This window comes from Bos taurus, chromosome 1 (genome assembly GCF_002263795.3).
Source record: "Bos taurus isolate L1 Dominette 01449 registration number 42190680 breed Hereford chromosome 1, ARS-UCD2.0, whole genome shotgun sequence".
In the NCBI taxonomy this organism is placed as follows: domain Eukaryota; kingdom Metazoa; phylum Chordata; class Mammalia; order Artiodactyla; family Bovidae; genus Bos; species Bos taurus.
In genome coordinates, this window is record NC_037328.1 from 42,477,276 (window position 1) to 42,494,414 (window position 17,139).

General features: G+C 37.7%; 1 protein-coding gene across 1 annotated transcript; it reads left to right on the forward strand.

Moving 5' to 3' along the window:
- The first annotated feature begins 12,500 nt into the window (after nucleotides 1-12,500).
- Nucleotides 12,501-13,430, forward strand: OR5H32 (olfactory receptor family 5 subfamily H member 32). Its single transcript, XM_002684675.1, has one exon. The coding sequence runs from the start codon at nucleotides 12,501-12,503 to the stop codon at nucleotides 13,428-13,430; it is 930 nt and encodes a 309-aa protein (XP_002684721.1).
- The last annotated feature ends 3,709 nt before the right edge of the window (nucleotides 13,431-17,139 follow it).

The following is a 17,139-nucleotide window of genomic DNA, read 5'->3' on the forward strand; positions in this document are numbered from 1 at the left end:
TTTATAGAATATATCACTATTACATATTTATAAAGTACAGGTCACAAGATTAGAACAAATCTTCTGCTCTCTTTTGTATCCTGAAGGATATTCCCAAGCCCCGGAGAGAAAGTAAATGATTCACAGTCCAGGAACTTTTACTATTTCTCCTTATACAATCTATGCTATTGCATATATCCCTCTTTGGCCAATTTTTGTTGCTTCATAACATTCCCATTGTTTTGATTTTTCCTGTGAGTTGTCTAAATATTTGTTTGTTCATACACTGTTATGACTAAAAGGCTATGATGCCAATACAAGCAACTGATACGTATTTCTTTGAAATGATAAAGGCTTGTTTTCCTAGTCGGCCTTTTGTTTGAATGAAAAGGTTGACATCAAAGTATGAGTCTACCAGCCCGTGTATTACCTGTGTTGTCCTTCTTAAGCTTGGTGGGTATGAAGTAGGCAATGGGGGGGTCTGTCAGAAACTCAGGCTTCCTGTCTAACCTTCTCTCAAACATGTCTAAACTAGAGATTCTGTTGCTTTGATATGTCTTCAGAAAATCCAACTTAATGCTTTTTAAAAATTCACTCAAATACCCTCTTCATTGATGTTCTCCTACTTGCACTTGGGTTACAGATTTTTTTTTTCATTTTTGTATATTATATATGCCATTTCAGCTGCATTTGGGAAAGATGTAAAAAAAAAAACACTACAAAGCCCACATTTTAGAAGACATTTTGCAGATTTATTTAAAAAGAAACTATGATGTATGTACATTACTTCATGGTCTTTATACAAAAATATAATATCACAATTTTGTTCAGTTAATTCACTCTCTGGAACACTTCTGATATTGGATGAAACCACCTTAATAAACACTGATAACATAATAGAAATACTATTTATTATCAAGGTATACATATTTTCTAAACCTGGAGATTTAAAAGAATTTATAGTTCCTCTTTCTTTATACATAAGGATTAAAATGTTTTTCTCATCATTTTATAATACCTTGTGCTGCTGACAAGTTGCTGACAACATTATCCTACAACCATGTTCAAAGAATCAACACAAACATTAGGTAAAAACAAACACCATCAAATCTAGGATAGTATTTTTCATTCTGAGTTGTGAACTACTTAGGACAGAATTTTATTAGTATACATTAGGTAAGTATGAACACCAGACTTTTGTTGTTGTTGTTTCTCTCTAATATAGTGGCTCTCAAACTATAGTGGCCTCATAATCACCTGGAGGGCTTGTGGAAACATAGATTAATGGGTTTTGTCAGGAGAATGTCTGTTTCAAATGCTATTGCTTTTGGTTTGGGACCCTATGAGATGACTGCTCTTTTACATAATCAGTGAAGTAAACATTTTAAAATCAAGATATTAAAGGCAAATCAAAATGGAGTTTCTGTACTTCTGTTCTCTACTTAAACAGCATGATGTAAATATTCTGAAGATTTCCACTCTAGGTTTTATACTTTCCTTCCCTTGTTGGGCAGCTGGATCCAGATTTTAACGGGGCATCTTTTCCAAAGGATGAAATACTGTGGACGTTTTTATAAACTTTTCTTTGAAAACATAACTGACAGTGTTGCTATCCAATCAAAATCCAATTGCATCATGTCAGTAAGGTTAATGGGAGATACATTTGTTAATTCGAAAAATGAGTTGTCAGAATGGATCAACTTTTAAGGCTTCATCTTATTTGAGATAGTATCTTCTAAGTCAGTCTTATTTGAGGGTAACAGTTAACAATTGCAAGATGATATTTCCCTTTATTTTTTAATACTACAATGTACAATGAGTATTATATATATATATATACACACACACACTGTACATAATATATATATATATATACACATACTATATAGATAGATAGATCAATCTAGATCAATGTAGATCTAAATCTATCTATATCTACATCTAAACATATATCAATATCTGTAACTAAAGACATTTGTTGTAAGATATTGGCTCACATGTTTATTGATTCTAAGAAGTTTCATCATCTGCTTTCTGCAAAATAGAGACCCAAAAATGCTGATGGTAGTTTCAAGGCTTAAGAATACAAGTGTTGAAGGTATAGATTCCAACTCACAAATGGTTGGCCATCAACTTTATTCAGCTCACTAATTTAACACTTTTCCAAAACACCAACTGTCAAAAGACACAAACAAAAATAATGTTTAACCAAATATTTGGGCTTCCCTAGATCAGGTCAGCTTAATCCATAAAATGAATCATTACAAGCCTACTCATTGTCAACTTGGTGTCCATACACAATTCCTTAAACTGTACTTAAACTTTAAATGAATACAATAGCACCCCTGGGCCAAGTTGGCAGAGTAGGAAGACTATGAGCTTACCTCCTCTCAAAGGCACACCAACATTACAATTATTTACAGAACAACTATTGATGAGAAAGACCAGAATCAATCAGAATAGATCTTCCAAAACTGAAGATATAAAGAAGGAACCACAATGAGATAGGTAGGAAGTAAGTCAAGTTGCAGTAAAGTTAAGACATACACCCATTGTGAGTGATCCACTACTGGGAGAATAATTACAATTGCAAAGGTTCTCTGAAAGGAGTGAGGGGCAAGCCCCACATCAGGCTCCTCTCCTTGGGGGTTCTGCACCAGAAAGATGAGCTCCCAGAACATTCATCTTCGAAGGCCACTGGGGCTGACTTCTGGATGATCCAGAGGACTGTGGGATATAGAGACTCTATTCCTAAATACAGCTCCCCACATCTCCCCTCACCCCACAAAATGTCATAGAGGCCTGTTCACCAGAGGGCTTAGGACATGGCCCCATATCAGCATGTAGACACTGAACCTCAGAACCCCAGGCTCCTGCAGCCAGAGACCCCAGGCCCTAGCTCTACTCATCAGTGAGCAGACATCAGCCCTAGGACACCCTGGCCCAGGCCCAGGCCCAGGTCCTGCCAAGCAGCAGACTAAGAATTAATATTGGTAAACTGACCATACTATCCAAGTCAATCTATATATTCAAGGCACTCTTGATCAAAATGCTAATGACATTTTTCATAGAACTGGAGCAAATAATGTAAAAATTTGTATGGAAAAACAAAAGACCTTTACTAACCAAAACAATCTTAAGAAAGAAGAACAACCTGGAGGTATCAAACTCCCTGACTTCATTCTATATTACAAAGCTATAGTAATCAAAATAGTATGGTACTGGCACAAAACAGACACATAAAGCAACTGAATAGAATAGAAAGCCCAACAATAAGCCATGTAGTTATGGTCAAGTAATCTACCACAAAGGAGGCAAGAACATAAAGTGAGAAAAAGACAGTCTTTTCAATAAGTTTTGCTCACAAAACTGATAGCTACATACAAAAGAGTGAAATTAGAATATTTCTGCACATCATATACAAAAATAAACTCAAAATGGAAAATAAACATCTAAGTGGAAAATTAGAAAGCATAAAATTTCTAGAAGAAAATATAGACAGAACACTCTTGGTCCTAAATCATAGTAATATATTTTGTCTCCAAAGGCAAAGGAAACAAAAGCAAAAATAAACAAATAGGGTTTAATTAAACTTAAATGCCTTTAAAAAACAAAGGAAAACATTAACAAAATAAAAAGGCAAACTAACGAATAGTAGAAAATATTTGCAAACAATATGAAAAATAAATGGTTAATATATGAAATATACAAACAGGTCATAAACTCAACATGTAACAATCAAATAGCATGATTAAAAAAATATACAGAGGACATGAATAGACATTTTTCCAAAGAAGGCATACAAATGGCCAACAGGCAAATGAAAAGATGCTCAACATCGCTAATCATCAGAGAAACGCAAATCAAAAGCATAATGAAATATCACCCCATACCTCTTAGACTGACTGTCATCAATGAGATAGCAAAAACCAAATGCTGGTGAGAACGTGAAGAAAAGGGAACCCTTTTACACTGCTGATGGGAGTGTAATTTGGTAAAGTGACTGTGGAAAACAGTATGCAGCTTTCTCAAAAAACTAAAAGTAGACTACTATATGAACCAGCAAATCCACTTCCAGGTATATATCTGAGGAAAATGAAAATGCTAATTTGAAAAGAAACATGCACCCCAATATAGTCACAGCAGCATTATTTACAATAACAAAGATACAAAAGCAGTCTGAGTCCATCAACAGATAGAATAGATAAAGAAGATTAAGTATGTGTGTGTGTGTATATATATGTGTATATACTGCCTTCAATGCAAGAGACCTAGGTTCAATCCCTGGATTGGGAAGATTCCCTGGAGAAGGAAATGGCAGCCCACTCCAATACTCTTGCCTGGAGAATCCCATGGACAGAGAAGCCTGGTAGGCTACAGTCTATGGGGTCGCAAAGAGGTGGACATGACTGAGCGACTAACACATGCACATAAATAAATGTACATACATACAATGGAACACTACTTAGCCAAGAAAAATAATTAATTTTTTTCATTTGCAATGACAGTGAAATAAATCAGCTAGAGAAAGAAAAATAACATATGTTATCACGTGTATGTGGAATCTAAAAATAAAACAAAGGAATAAATATAACAAAACATAAACAGACTTACAGATACAGAGAACAAATTAGTGTTTACCAGTGGGGATAGGGAAAAAAGGAAGGGAAAGACAGTGTTGGGAACTTAAGAGGTACAAACTAAAATGCATAAAATAAGTGCACTATAATGATCTATTGTATAGCACAGGCAATATAACCAACGTTTTATAATCACTTTAAATGGAGCATAATCTATAAGAATTTTGAGTCACTATGTTGTATACCTGAAACTAATATGTGAAAGTGAAAGCCGCTCAGTCGTGTCCAACTCTTTGCGACCCCATGGACTATATAATCCACGGAATTCTCCAGGCCAGAATACTGGAGTGGGTAGCCGTTCCCTTCTCCAAGGGATCTTCCCAACCCAGGGATTGAAACTAATATATTATATATCATCGTGTGTGCGTTCTAGGTTGCTTCAGTCATGTCTCACTCTGTGAGACCCTATGAACTGTAGCCCTATAGGCTCCTCTGCCCATGGGATTCTCTAGGCAAGAATACTGGAATCGGTTGCCATTTCCTTTCCTGGGGAATCTTCCTGAACCAGGAACTGAACCTGTGTCTCTTATGTCTCCTGCATCGGCAGGTGGGTTCTTTACCGCTAGCACCACCTGGGAAGCCCAGATCATGATAAATCTGGCCATTTCTCCTTCCAGGAAACCAAGATGGTAGACTGCTCCAAGTTTTGCCACTGGGAGGATATTCCATCACTACTATCCTACAGGGATGTCAAGGACAGTGTCAGTAGTGCGGTAGTTGTCCACTCTCAGATGGTGTCTTCATGTGGTACAGAATCATTGTTAAATCAGCTCCAGGTAATCTCTTCCTCTTTCCATGCATTATAGAGACCAACCCACAAGACCATAGTGCAGGCTGGGCTAGAGAAGTCACTGAAGCAGGTATGGGGATCATGTTTCTTCAAGAAACATACTGGTGTCCTCAGGGCTTGCTCAGGCCAGAGTGGGTACATTACTCTTCCATTTGACAAAGTTATGGCAGTGTACTGCCAATTTTATGGCTTGGTGGGTCATATAACATCAAGTTTATGAAAAGCTGCTCTGGTCTCATGGAAAACTGACATTTTAAACAGCATTTTATTTTTTTTTTAATTTTTTAATGTAAATTTATTTATTTTAATTGGAGGTTAATTACTTTACAATATTATATTGGTTTTGCCATACATCAACATGAATCTGCCACGGGTGTACACGTGTTCCCCATCCTGAACCCTCCTCTCCCCTCCCTCCCCGTACCATCCCTCTGGGTCATCCCAGTGCACCAGCCCCAAGCATCCTATATCCTGCATCAAACCTGGACTGGTGATTCATTTCATATATGATATTATACATGTTTCAATGCCATTCTCCCAAATCATCCCACCCTCTCCCTCTCCCACAGAGCCCAAAAGACTGTTCTATACATCTGTGTCTCTTTTGTTATCTTGCATACACGGTTATTGTTACCATCTTTCTAAATTCCATATATATGTGTTAGTATACTGTATTGGTGTTTTTCTTTCTGGCTTACTTCACTCTGTATAATAGGCTCCAGTTTCATCCACCTCATTAGAACTGATTCAAATGTATTCTTTTTAATGGCTGAGTAATACTCCATTGTGTATATGTACCACAGCTTTCTTATCCATTCATCTGCTGATGGACATCTAGGTTGCTTCCATATCCTGGTTATTATAAACAGTGCTGCGATGAAACAGCATTTTAAATGTTTAAGCATTCAGCCTCTAAAAATGCTTAGACACAGGCCAACAGCTATATGTCACAAGGAGAGTAGTTATTTGCCGTGGATGCAGGCCTTTGCTCCAGAACCAAGGGTCTGCTCTACTTTCTACCTATGTGTGTGCTAGTCACTCAGTCATGTCCAATTTTTTGCAATCCTGTGAACTGTAGACTGCCAGGTTCCTCTGTCCATGGAATTCTCCAGGCAAGAATACTGCAGTGGGAAGCCATTCCCTTCTCCAGGGGATCTTCCTCACCCTGGGATCGAACCTGGTTCTCCTCCACTGAAGGCAGATTCTTTACCTTCTGAGCTACCAGGGATGCCCAAGAGGCCTGCGAAAGACTCCCAACTGCATCCTTGTCTGCCACTGCCACTCCAAGCACCATAATTTCTGTGAGATCATGTGGTTCATTTGGCTGAGCAGTTTGCACAGTAGCCTGGACCTTTTGTAAACTTTCTCCTGTTCTGAGCCACACCCAAAGCTAGCAGCTTTGGCTGGAATGGGCTGGAATAACACACCCAAATGACAATGGTGTTGTTTCTAAAATCCACAGGGTCCCACTAGGTGTTGTGCCTTTTTTTTTTTTTTTTTTCCTTTGGTAGGAGGTGCCAGATACAACAACTTATCCTTCACATAACTAAAATTGAAAAGACTATTCATACTAAAAGCAGCAATGCAGACCTTTGTACTCATTCATAGGCAACAAAATGAGTTAAAAGGTAATTTTACAAAACTTGCTGCTGCTGCTGCTGCTGCTGCTGCTGCTGCTGCTAAGTCGCTTCAGTCGTGTCCGACTCTGTGCAACCCCATAGACGGCAGCCCACCAGGCTCCCCTGTCCCGGGGATTCTCCAGGCAAGAAACTGGAGTGGGTTGCCATTTCCTTCACCAATGCATGAAATTGAAAGTCAAAGTGAAGTCGCTCAGTCATGTCCGACTCTTAGCGACCTCATGGATTGCAGCCTACCAGGCTCCTCCGTCCATGGGATTTTCCAGGCAAAAGTACTGGAATTTATGGAGAAGTAAATGGGAACCCACTCCAGTCTTCTTGCCTGGAAAATCCCATGGGCAGGGGAGCCTGGTGGACTACAGTTCATGGGGTCGCAAAGAGTCAGATATGACTGTGTGACTGAACATGTACACAAATGAAGTGGGCAGTAAATTGTTGCGTTTGAGTTATGCTGAAGCTACTGATGCACATTATACTGCTTACTCCGTCCTTCGCTGAGTTTGCATCCTGACTTCTATTTGGTCTATGGTGTTTTTTTTTCATGCCTTTTTCTGCTTTCACTAGCATACTTCTAAGAACACAGGATAACTGATTAATGAGTCTACCAAAGTCTATGCCCTTTGTTTTGTTTTTTTTCCTAGCTACTAAGTTGGTCCCTAGTGGAGGTTAAGCATTTTTCTATTTTTCAGATATCAAAACTAAATATTATCATTTTCATATTATACTACTTTGACATAAATAATGTCACTATATTTATAAATAAATGTTCAATGGCAACTTCTCTGTTAATAATTAAAGGCAAATCTGAACATGTAACCCTCATGTTCAAAATCCCTCAATATTTTCCCTTTCAATTGAGATAAAGAATGAAGTTCCCAACCCAGACTCCAGATCTTCTGTGATCCTACCTGTGCTGGCCTCCCAAAAAAGCTCCTCTTTGCTCTCTATGAATGCCAACTCCATTTGCAATTTTTTTTTTCTTTCTATAATGGTCCAGCTCCCTGAAAAGCTAGACCTGCAAATGAAGGAAGACCTTGAGGAGTGAAAATGTTCAGAGGTATAACCGTGTTAGAAATGAAGACACTCAGGACCCAGTTCTAACCTATTGAAACAGAATGTGCATTTTAAGAAACTCACCAGGAGATTCACAGGACCTGAAATCTGAGGAGCACTGATCTAGGCTACTTCCCATACATTCTTTCTTTTTGTTTTTCTTTTGCGCCTCTCCCTGACCTATGCCTAGGAAGATTTCTCATCAAATTTCATTGTAAAGTGGAAAGTTAGAAATTGGCATGGAATATGAGCTACAGTCTTCATGAGGAGGACAACTTACTTGGGGTTGGCTCATAAAGGAGATTTCAAACTTTGGCTTCTGAAAACCAAATGTGATTAGTTAAATCAGACCATACTGACCAAAGCACACAGAGTATCAAAATTCATAGATAAACTGGAGTTTGTATAAACATGTTAAAAATGTCATCTGTGATGTAAGTAGTGCAATTCCAGTTTTAAAAAAAAATCTAGAACTGTCAACACTGATTTGATTTTTATTTCAGAGTCTGTAATGCCCTGAGGTATTGCCTGGATTCCTCATAAATGTCCATGTCCGTAACACCCAGTGGAAAAGCTTAGGACTGTTGTAAAGAGAATCAGTCATTGGGTGTTATCAGGGGAATTGGGGTTTTTCACTTCCTCCTCTGGCAAAAGTGCACAGTTATGTAATTGGTTGATGTGGTTCAAAACAAATTCATATAAACAACATTTTCCTGAGCTTGGAAAATGAGGATTCCAAAATGAATCAGTGTGCAAAATGATGCTGCCTATGTAGAGTCACTGCAGTGTTCTTGTTCTATTTTCTACTTCAGAAAGTAAAAAACTGAAAGGATCTCCACAGTTTCTTAAGAGATAATGGTAAGAGTGAATGATTTCTATAATACTCATTATTTTTTATAAAAAGTTAAAATATTATTAAATTTATAACAATTTTGATTTCATTTATAAGCCAATTCAAGTCAATGTAGAGCCAACTGAAAATGAAAAATGAACAGTGAATAATCTATAACTTTTATTATTGTGAGTAAAATCTGGATGAGCAAAATAGCTCTAAGACTACACTGTATTCCTTAATGATATATAATTACTTAGAATAATTACAATGACTCTGTAGGATAAGTTTTGGTGAAGCAGAACGTCAACAAAATTAAAAGTGAGCTTGGGGATTTAAGTCATAATGTTTCCTGTATAAGAAATCTTTCTAATAATTGTATTCAAAACACTCATTTCATTTTGTTGCTGTTGTTGTTCAGTCACTAAGTTGTATCCAACTCTTTGCGATGCCATGACTGCAGCACTCCAGGCTCCCCTGTCTTCCACTATCTCCTGGAGTTTGCCCAAATTCAAGTTCATTTAACCATTTCATCTTTTGCCACCCCTTTGTCTTTTTGCCTTCAATCTTTCCCAGCATCATGGTCTTTTCCAATGAGTTGGCTCTTCACGTCAGGTGGCCAAAGTATTGGAGTTTCAGCTTCAGCATCAGTCCTTCCAATAAATATTCATTTAATTAACCACATTAACAAATTAAATTTTAAGTTGATTTGCTTAAACCATAACCTCTCTATCCTTTCACCAACTTCTGACAATAATTTCATTGAAAAAAAATATATCTGGAAAAATTCAGAAAATATTTCCCAGCGCTCTTTTCTGCCTTATGACTTAATAATTACCCACACATTGAATTGAAAATTTGATTCTCATTAGTTATTGAGGACTGCATGGAACAAAACCCATTCCGAATATACATTGAACAAATTCAAATTTTTGGATTGGTTATTTATGTTGCCTGTGTTAAGTTTCAGTACTTGGCTCAATTTTTTCTGCTATCAAGCTGGTAGAAAAACAGAATCTGTCAGGTAAACCCAGCAGGATTTCTAGGCAAAGTCAGCTGTAGTCATAATAATAACAAAGATACTGTGCAGTGGTAGAATATTTAACAGCAATACAAATTTGTAAAGTAAAATTAAAATGAAAGTCTCTGTTCCATAAGAAATAAACAGAGTTTTGAATAAAAGAAAAAGGATTTATAGTACTGACAGCTTTTAACAAAAATCAAATTTAAGACAAATATTTAAGCCATACCTCTAGCCTTTCCTTATTTCATCTAAGCTTTTCTCTGATACTTCCTCATTCCCTCTTCAATGCTTTGTCTGTCCTACACTTATCTATCTATATCCCTTCTCCTCTTTTGCTTCTTGTTTCCTTTTCATCTCCCCCTCCAAATTTCCCATTCTATTCCTTTATCCTCTTTCTTCTCAATGCCTGCCTCTCTTTCTTTTGAAAATTTAATGACATTGTTTCTCAAGGCAAAAAATAATTTGCATCTGTCTCCACATCTCAGATAGTCTCCTTCATTCTCCTCACTGCTGTGCCACTTGCTTCCCATTCATTACTTATTATTATCTGACATTTGTTTTGTCACAAATGAAAACTCATCTCACTAAAGCCATTACAAATCTCTTAAACCCTATTCAGTGATTTCAGTTCACTCTTTTTCTTACCAAATAAATTGTACTTTCCTTTGTCTTTTTTGTGCTTTCCACTCTTTAGGCTCATAAAACTACCTTTCTAATTCCCTCCTGCTTCTCTAGTCACTGTTCAGTAGCCTTTTCTGGTCTTTTCTTTTCCCTCCTTGTGTGAGCCAATGTTCCTGGTTGCAACATGAAATGAGTTAATTCAATGGAAATTGGCTCTAACAAGTAAGTGCTAGGAAAGTTACATAAATCCACTGGACAAATGGGCAGGAACACACAAAAAAAGAAGTTGAACAGTTAACCACCAAAATCATATTGCAGCTCTACCTCAGTGAGACCTGTTGCCATTGCTGCTGCATTTGAATTTGAATTTGAATGCTGAATTTGAAGCTCACAATGAAAATGCCATTGTTGTGGGTGCAGGATGCATTTTGGCGTCATGATATTGCAATTTCGTTGACTTGGAAAATCTCTTTTCTCAACATTTGACCTCTTTCTCCCCTCTTCATATCCAAATTCAGTGTAGATGAGTTTGAGTGGCTAATGTTAGATCTGGTCCCCTCACTCTAGGTTCAGGGGGAAAAGAAGGTCAGTTTTTAGAATTTTGACTTCTAGAGTGAATGCTTATTTTTGTCTAACACCAAGAGTCAATCATATGGAAGAAAAGAGAATACAATATTATTAACTAATACATGATGGGTATCTATTTTAATTTAATATAACAGCTCCATATGTATTTTCTTTTACCTTATCCACACTGTCCACTGTCTTCTGGATAGGCCATACATACTATACTTTCTGCCACCTCAATGTCTCGTAAGTCATTATTTCTTTTAAGCTCGTATAGATTATTATCGCTAAATTTATGTCACTTTGATATTCAGAAGTTTCTTGCAAAAACTGGCCTCTGCATCTGAAGTTTCCTTAATTTTCCATTATCACCTAGTAAAATACCAAGTGACTTTCATCTTTCCTAACCCACTCTTCCAGCTTTCCTGATAGCTCAGTTGGTAAAGAATCTGCCTGCAATGCAGGAGACCCTGGTTTGATTCTTGGGTCAGGAAGATCCGCTGGAGAAGGGATAGGCTACCCACTCCAGTATTCTTGGGCTTCCCTTGTAGTTCAGCTTGTAAAGAATCTGCTGCAATGCAGGAGACCCTGGTTCTATTCCTGGATCAGGAAGATGCCCCTGGAGAAGGGAAAGGCTACCCACTCCAGTATTCTGGCCTGGAGAATTCCATGGACTGTATAGTCCATAGGGTGGCAAAGAGTCAGATGACTGAGCAACTTTCACTAGCCCACTCTTTGTATATCATGTGTCACGAAGTCCCAGTAACTCTATACTGTGATTTATTTTGATCTGTTTCTTTGCCTTCTCAAAACTCCCAATGTCATATCACATATGAACAAAAAACTTCAGATACATTTAAATCACTTGGGGAGCATTTATAAAATGCATATTATTAGATGCCATTTATGATGTGCATGGCATTGAATTCAGTTGTTAAACCAGGCCCTTGTAACATTTTTACTTCTGATGCTGCATCCATGACTAAAACACAGAATTTCTCTACCTTAGCAGTTTTCCCATAAATTTGCCTCATGTTCAGAATGTCTTTCCTCTATTCTACATCTGCTCACTCCCATATACATTTTGAGATACAATAGGTGGTTGGTCAAAAAGTTTGTTTGGGTTTTTCCATAAGACCACACAGAACAATTGAGCAAAGTTTTTGGCCAACGTGATAGTTGTTTTTTTCCAGCACAATAATTTCCACCAAATACTTTTCATGTATTTCAATAAGAGTAAATAAAATAAAGTGTATGTTTGTATTTGTATTGTCTTCCTGAAATTTTCTTTTTAATGACTGGTGACTGTCCTTTTTCCATCTACTGCACTGAATTTCAGAGGCCATCTATAAAGGATATGGAAACAAAAAATGCAACAGAGCTGACAGAGTTTGTTCTCACAGGACTTACGTATGAACCAGTATGGCAAGTCCCCCTGTTCCTGCTGTTCTTGATAATATACCTCATCACTATCACGGGAAACCTTGGTCTGATTGTTCTCATCTGGAATGACCCTCATCTTCAAATTCCCATGTACTTATTCCTAGGGAATTTGGCCTTAGTGGATATTTGGTTATCCTCCACAGTGACTCCCAAGATGCTGGTCAACATTATCAACCAGAATAAGAGGATATCTCTCTCTGAATGCATGGTGCAATTTTTTTTGTTTGTAGTCAGTGCGACTACGGAATGTTTTCTGCTGGCGATGATGTCGTATGATCGTTATCTAGCCATATGCAACCCACTACTTTATCCAGCGATTATGACTCATAGACAATGCATGGGAATGTTAGTTTCATCATTTGTTGGTGGCCTTTTTCATGCCTTAATTCATACGGGCTTTTTATTCAGATTAACCTTTTGTAATGACAACATAATACATCACTTTTATTGTGACATCATGCCCTTGTTTAAAATTTCTTGCACTGACCCTTCTATTAACGTTCTGATGATATTTATTTTCTCTGGTTCAATACAGGTGTTCACCATTCTTATTGTTCTTATCTCTTATACACTAGTTCTCTTCACAATTTTAAAAAAGAAGTCTGCACAAGGCATAAGGAAGGCCTTCTCCACCTGTGGGGCCCACCTTCTATCTGTCTCTTTATACTATGGTCCTCTTCTTTTTATGTATGTGCGCCCTGGATCCACACAAGCAGATGATCAGGATATGATGGACTCTCTGTTTTACACTGTCATAATTCCTTTCCTAAATCCCATTATCTACAGCCTGAGAAATAAAAAAGTCATATATTCACTGCTAAAAATATTAAAAAGAAACATTTAGATTTAATACTAATATGTGTTCTCTTATATAAAAACAATATAAAATTATGTAAATTAAATGTTTAATTGTGTTTAATGTTCAAAGTTTTTTGCATTCATAACTGTTCTATTATTTTAATGACTTAAGATTTTAGTACCTAATAAGTTATTTTAAATATTTGTATATATTATTTAAACACACAGGAAATTTTAATCAAATATTCATATCATACTAAAATAAACAGAAATGAAAATATTTTACATGCTTGCATATTCTTCATTGTGGTTTTATAACTGTATTTACTAAACATATATTAAGCACTAAAATTGTGCTTTAACTCTGAAAAGAACTCAAATATGAGGCCTTTGATCATAATCAACCATATAGTTTGGAGACTCATATTACATGTAACTCCACATAGTAAGCATGTTGTGTTTGCGTGAACAGAGGTAGATCCCAGGAACGCTGCTGACCATCAAAAGGTCTTCTATTCTACTTTATTTAGGACATGGTGAGCTCACTTCTTGTGTATTCAACTCTCATTGGACACAGAAGAATAAACACAATGGGAAAGCAATGAAGAAAACATGAGAAAGGATTCAAGGATTTTGACCTGACCTTCACCACTGAAGGATTCTCTTAACTCAGCCTGCTTCTATGAGGACCAAAAAGGAATGTTGCCTCTCACTGTCCATAATGCTTTCTAAGGCCCCTTCTAGTTATACTTGTTATTGTGTAGTCTGAAAAGCTTCACTGTGTCAGAAAGCTAATAGTTTAGATTGAGGACCTATTTTGAAATGGGCATAGGGAATAAATAACTGGCAGAATAGGAAGTAAATGGTCTCAATCTTGGAAATCTGCCAAATGGCACAGTGGTAAGGAATCTGCCTGCCAATGCAGGAGGCACAAGACATGCGGGTTTGATCCCTGGGCCAGGGAGATCCCCTAGAGGAGGAAATGGCAACCCCCTCCAGTATTCCTACCTGGAAGATTCCATGAACAGAGGAGCCAGGTGGAACAGTCCACAGGGTCACAAAGAGTCAGACAAAATGAGCACACAAGTGCAAACTACTGTAGGGACTGAATGTCAGTTTTCCCCCAAATTCATATGTTGAAGCACCAACCCCTTAATATGGTGGTATTAGAGTAGACTCTTTGGCAGGTAATTAGTCTTAGATGAAATCATAAGATCATGAACTCCTTGTTTCAAAATTCAGGCTTAAATTGAAGAAAATAGGGAAAACCACTAAACCAATCAGGTATGACCTAAATGAAATCCCTTATGATTATACAGTAGAATGAGAAACAGATTTCAGGGATTAGATTTGATAGACAGAGTGCCTGAAAAAATATGGACAAAGGTCCATGACATTGTACAGGAAGCAGTGATCAAGATCATTCCCAAGGAAAATGAAACGCAAAAAGGCAAAATGGTTGTCGGAAGAGGCCTTACAAATAGCTGAGAAAAGAAGAGAAGTTAAAGGCAAAGGAGAAAAGGAAAGATATACGCATTTAATTGTAGAGTTCCAAAGAATAGCAAGGAGAGATAAGAAAGCCTCCTCAGTGATCAATGCAAAAAAATAGAGGAAAACAACAGAATGGGAAAGACCAGAGATCTCTTCAAGAAAATTAGAGATACTGAGGGAACATTTCATGCAAAGATGGGCTCAATAAAAGACAGAAATGGTATGGACCTAACAGAAGCAAAAGATATTAAGAAGAGGTGGCAAGAATACACAGAAGAACTATACAAAAAAGATCTTCATGACCCAGATAACCACGATGGTCTGATAAGTCATTTAGAGCAAACATCCTGGAATGTGAAATCAAGTGGGCTTTAGGAAACATCACTATGAATAAAGCTAGTGGAGGCAATGGAATTCGTTAAGCTACTTCAAATCCTAAATGATGATGCTGTGAAAGTGCTGCACTCAATATGCCCACAAATTTGGAAAACTCAGCATTGGCCACAGGACTGGAAAATGTCACATTTCATTCCAATCCCAAAGAGGGGCAATGCCAAAAAATGTTCAAACTATCATACAACTACACTCATCTCACACGCTAGGAAAGTAATGCTCAAAATTCTCCAAGCTGGGCTTGAATAGTACATGAACCATGAACTTCCAGATGTTCAAGTGGATTTAGAAAAAGCATAAGAATAAGAGATCAAATTACCAACATCTGTTGGATCATAGGAAAAGCAAGAGAATTCCAGAAAAAAACATCTACTTCTGCTTCATTGACTATGCTGAAGCCTTTGACTGTATATGGATCACAACAAACTGTGGAAAATTCTGAAAGAGATGGGAATACCAGACCACCTTACTTGCCTCCTGAGAAAGCTGCATGCAGGTCAAGAAGCAACAGTTAGAACTGGACATGGAACAACAGACTGGTTCCAAATTGGGAAAGGAGTACATCAAGGCTGTATGTTGTCACCCTGCTTATTTAACTTATATGCAGAGTACATCATGCAGAATGCCAGACTGGATGAAGCACATACTGGAATCAAGATTGTCAGGAGAAATATCAATATCCTCGGATATGCAGATGATACCACCCTTATGGCAGAGATCAAAGAACTAAAGAGCCACTTGATGAAAGTGAAAGAGGAGAGTGAAAAAGTTGGCTTAAAATTCAACATTCAGGAAACTAAGATCATGGCATCTGGTCCCATAAATTCATGGCAAATAGATGGGGAAATAACAGAAACAGTGAGAGACTTTATTTTGGGGGGCTCCAAAATCACTGCAGATGGTGACTGCAGCCATGAAATTAAAAGACGCTTGCTCCCTGGAAGAAAAGCTATGACAAACCTAGACAGCATATTAAAAAGCAGAGACATAACTTTACCAACAAAGGTCCATCTAGTCAAGGCTATGGTTTTTCCAATAGTCATGTATGGATGTGAGAGTTGGACTGTGAAGAAGGCTGAGCGCTGAAGAATAGATGCTTTTGAACTGTGGTGTTGGAGAAGACTCTTGAGAGTCCCTTGGACTGCAAAGAGATCCAACCTGTCAATCCTAAAGGAAATCAGTCTTGAATATTCTTTGGTAGGACTGATGCTGAAGCTGAAACTCCAATAGTTTGGCCACCTGATGCGAAGAACTGACTTCTTGGAAAAGACCCTGATGCTGGGAAAGATTGAAGGCAGGAGAAGCGGATGACAGAGGATGACATGGTTTGATGGCATCACTGACTTGATGGACATGAGTTTGAGCAAGCTCTGGGATTTGGTGCTGGACAGGGAAGCCTGGTGTGCTGCGATTCATGGGTTGTAAAGAGTCAGACACGACTGAGTGACTGAACTGACTAATTAAGGTCATAAAGATAAGGCTTTTCATGATGGGATTAGTCCCCTTACACGAAGAGAGAGAGACAAGAGAGCTAGGTTTCTCTTCAGGTGTACTCAGCTAGGAAAGGCCATATGAGAAGGCAGCTGTTTGCCAGCCAGAAAGCAAGTTCTCACCAGTACAGTGTTTGTTGGACCCTTGGACTCAGACTTCCAAACCTCAGAATGTAAAAAATAAATGTCTGTGTTATAAGGCTAAAAATCTATGATATTTGATTATAGCAGTGTGAGTTAATAAAAAACCCCACTACTTGGCCACAGCAATCAGAGCAGAAAAAGAAATAAAAGGAATCCAAATTGGAAAAGAAGAAGTAAAACTCTCACTGTTTGCAGATGACATGATCCTCTACATAGAAAACCCTAAAGACTCCACCA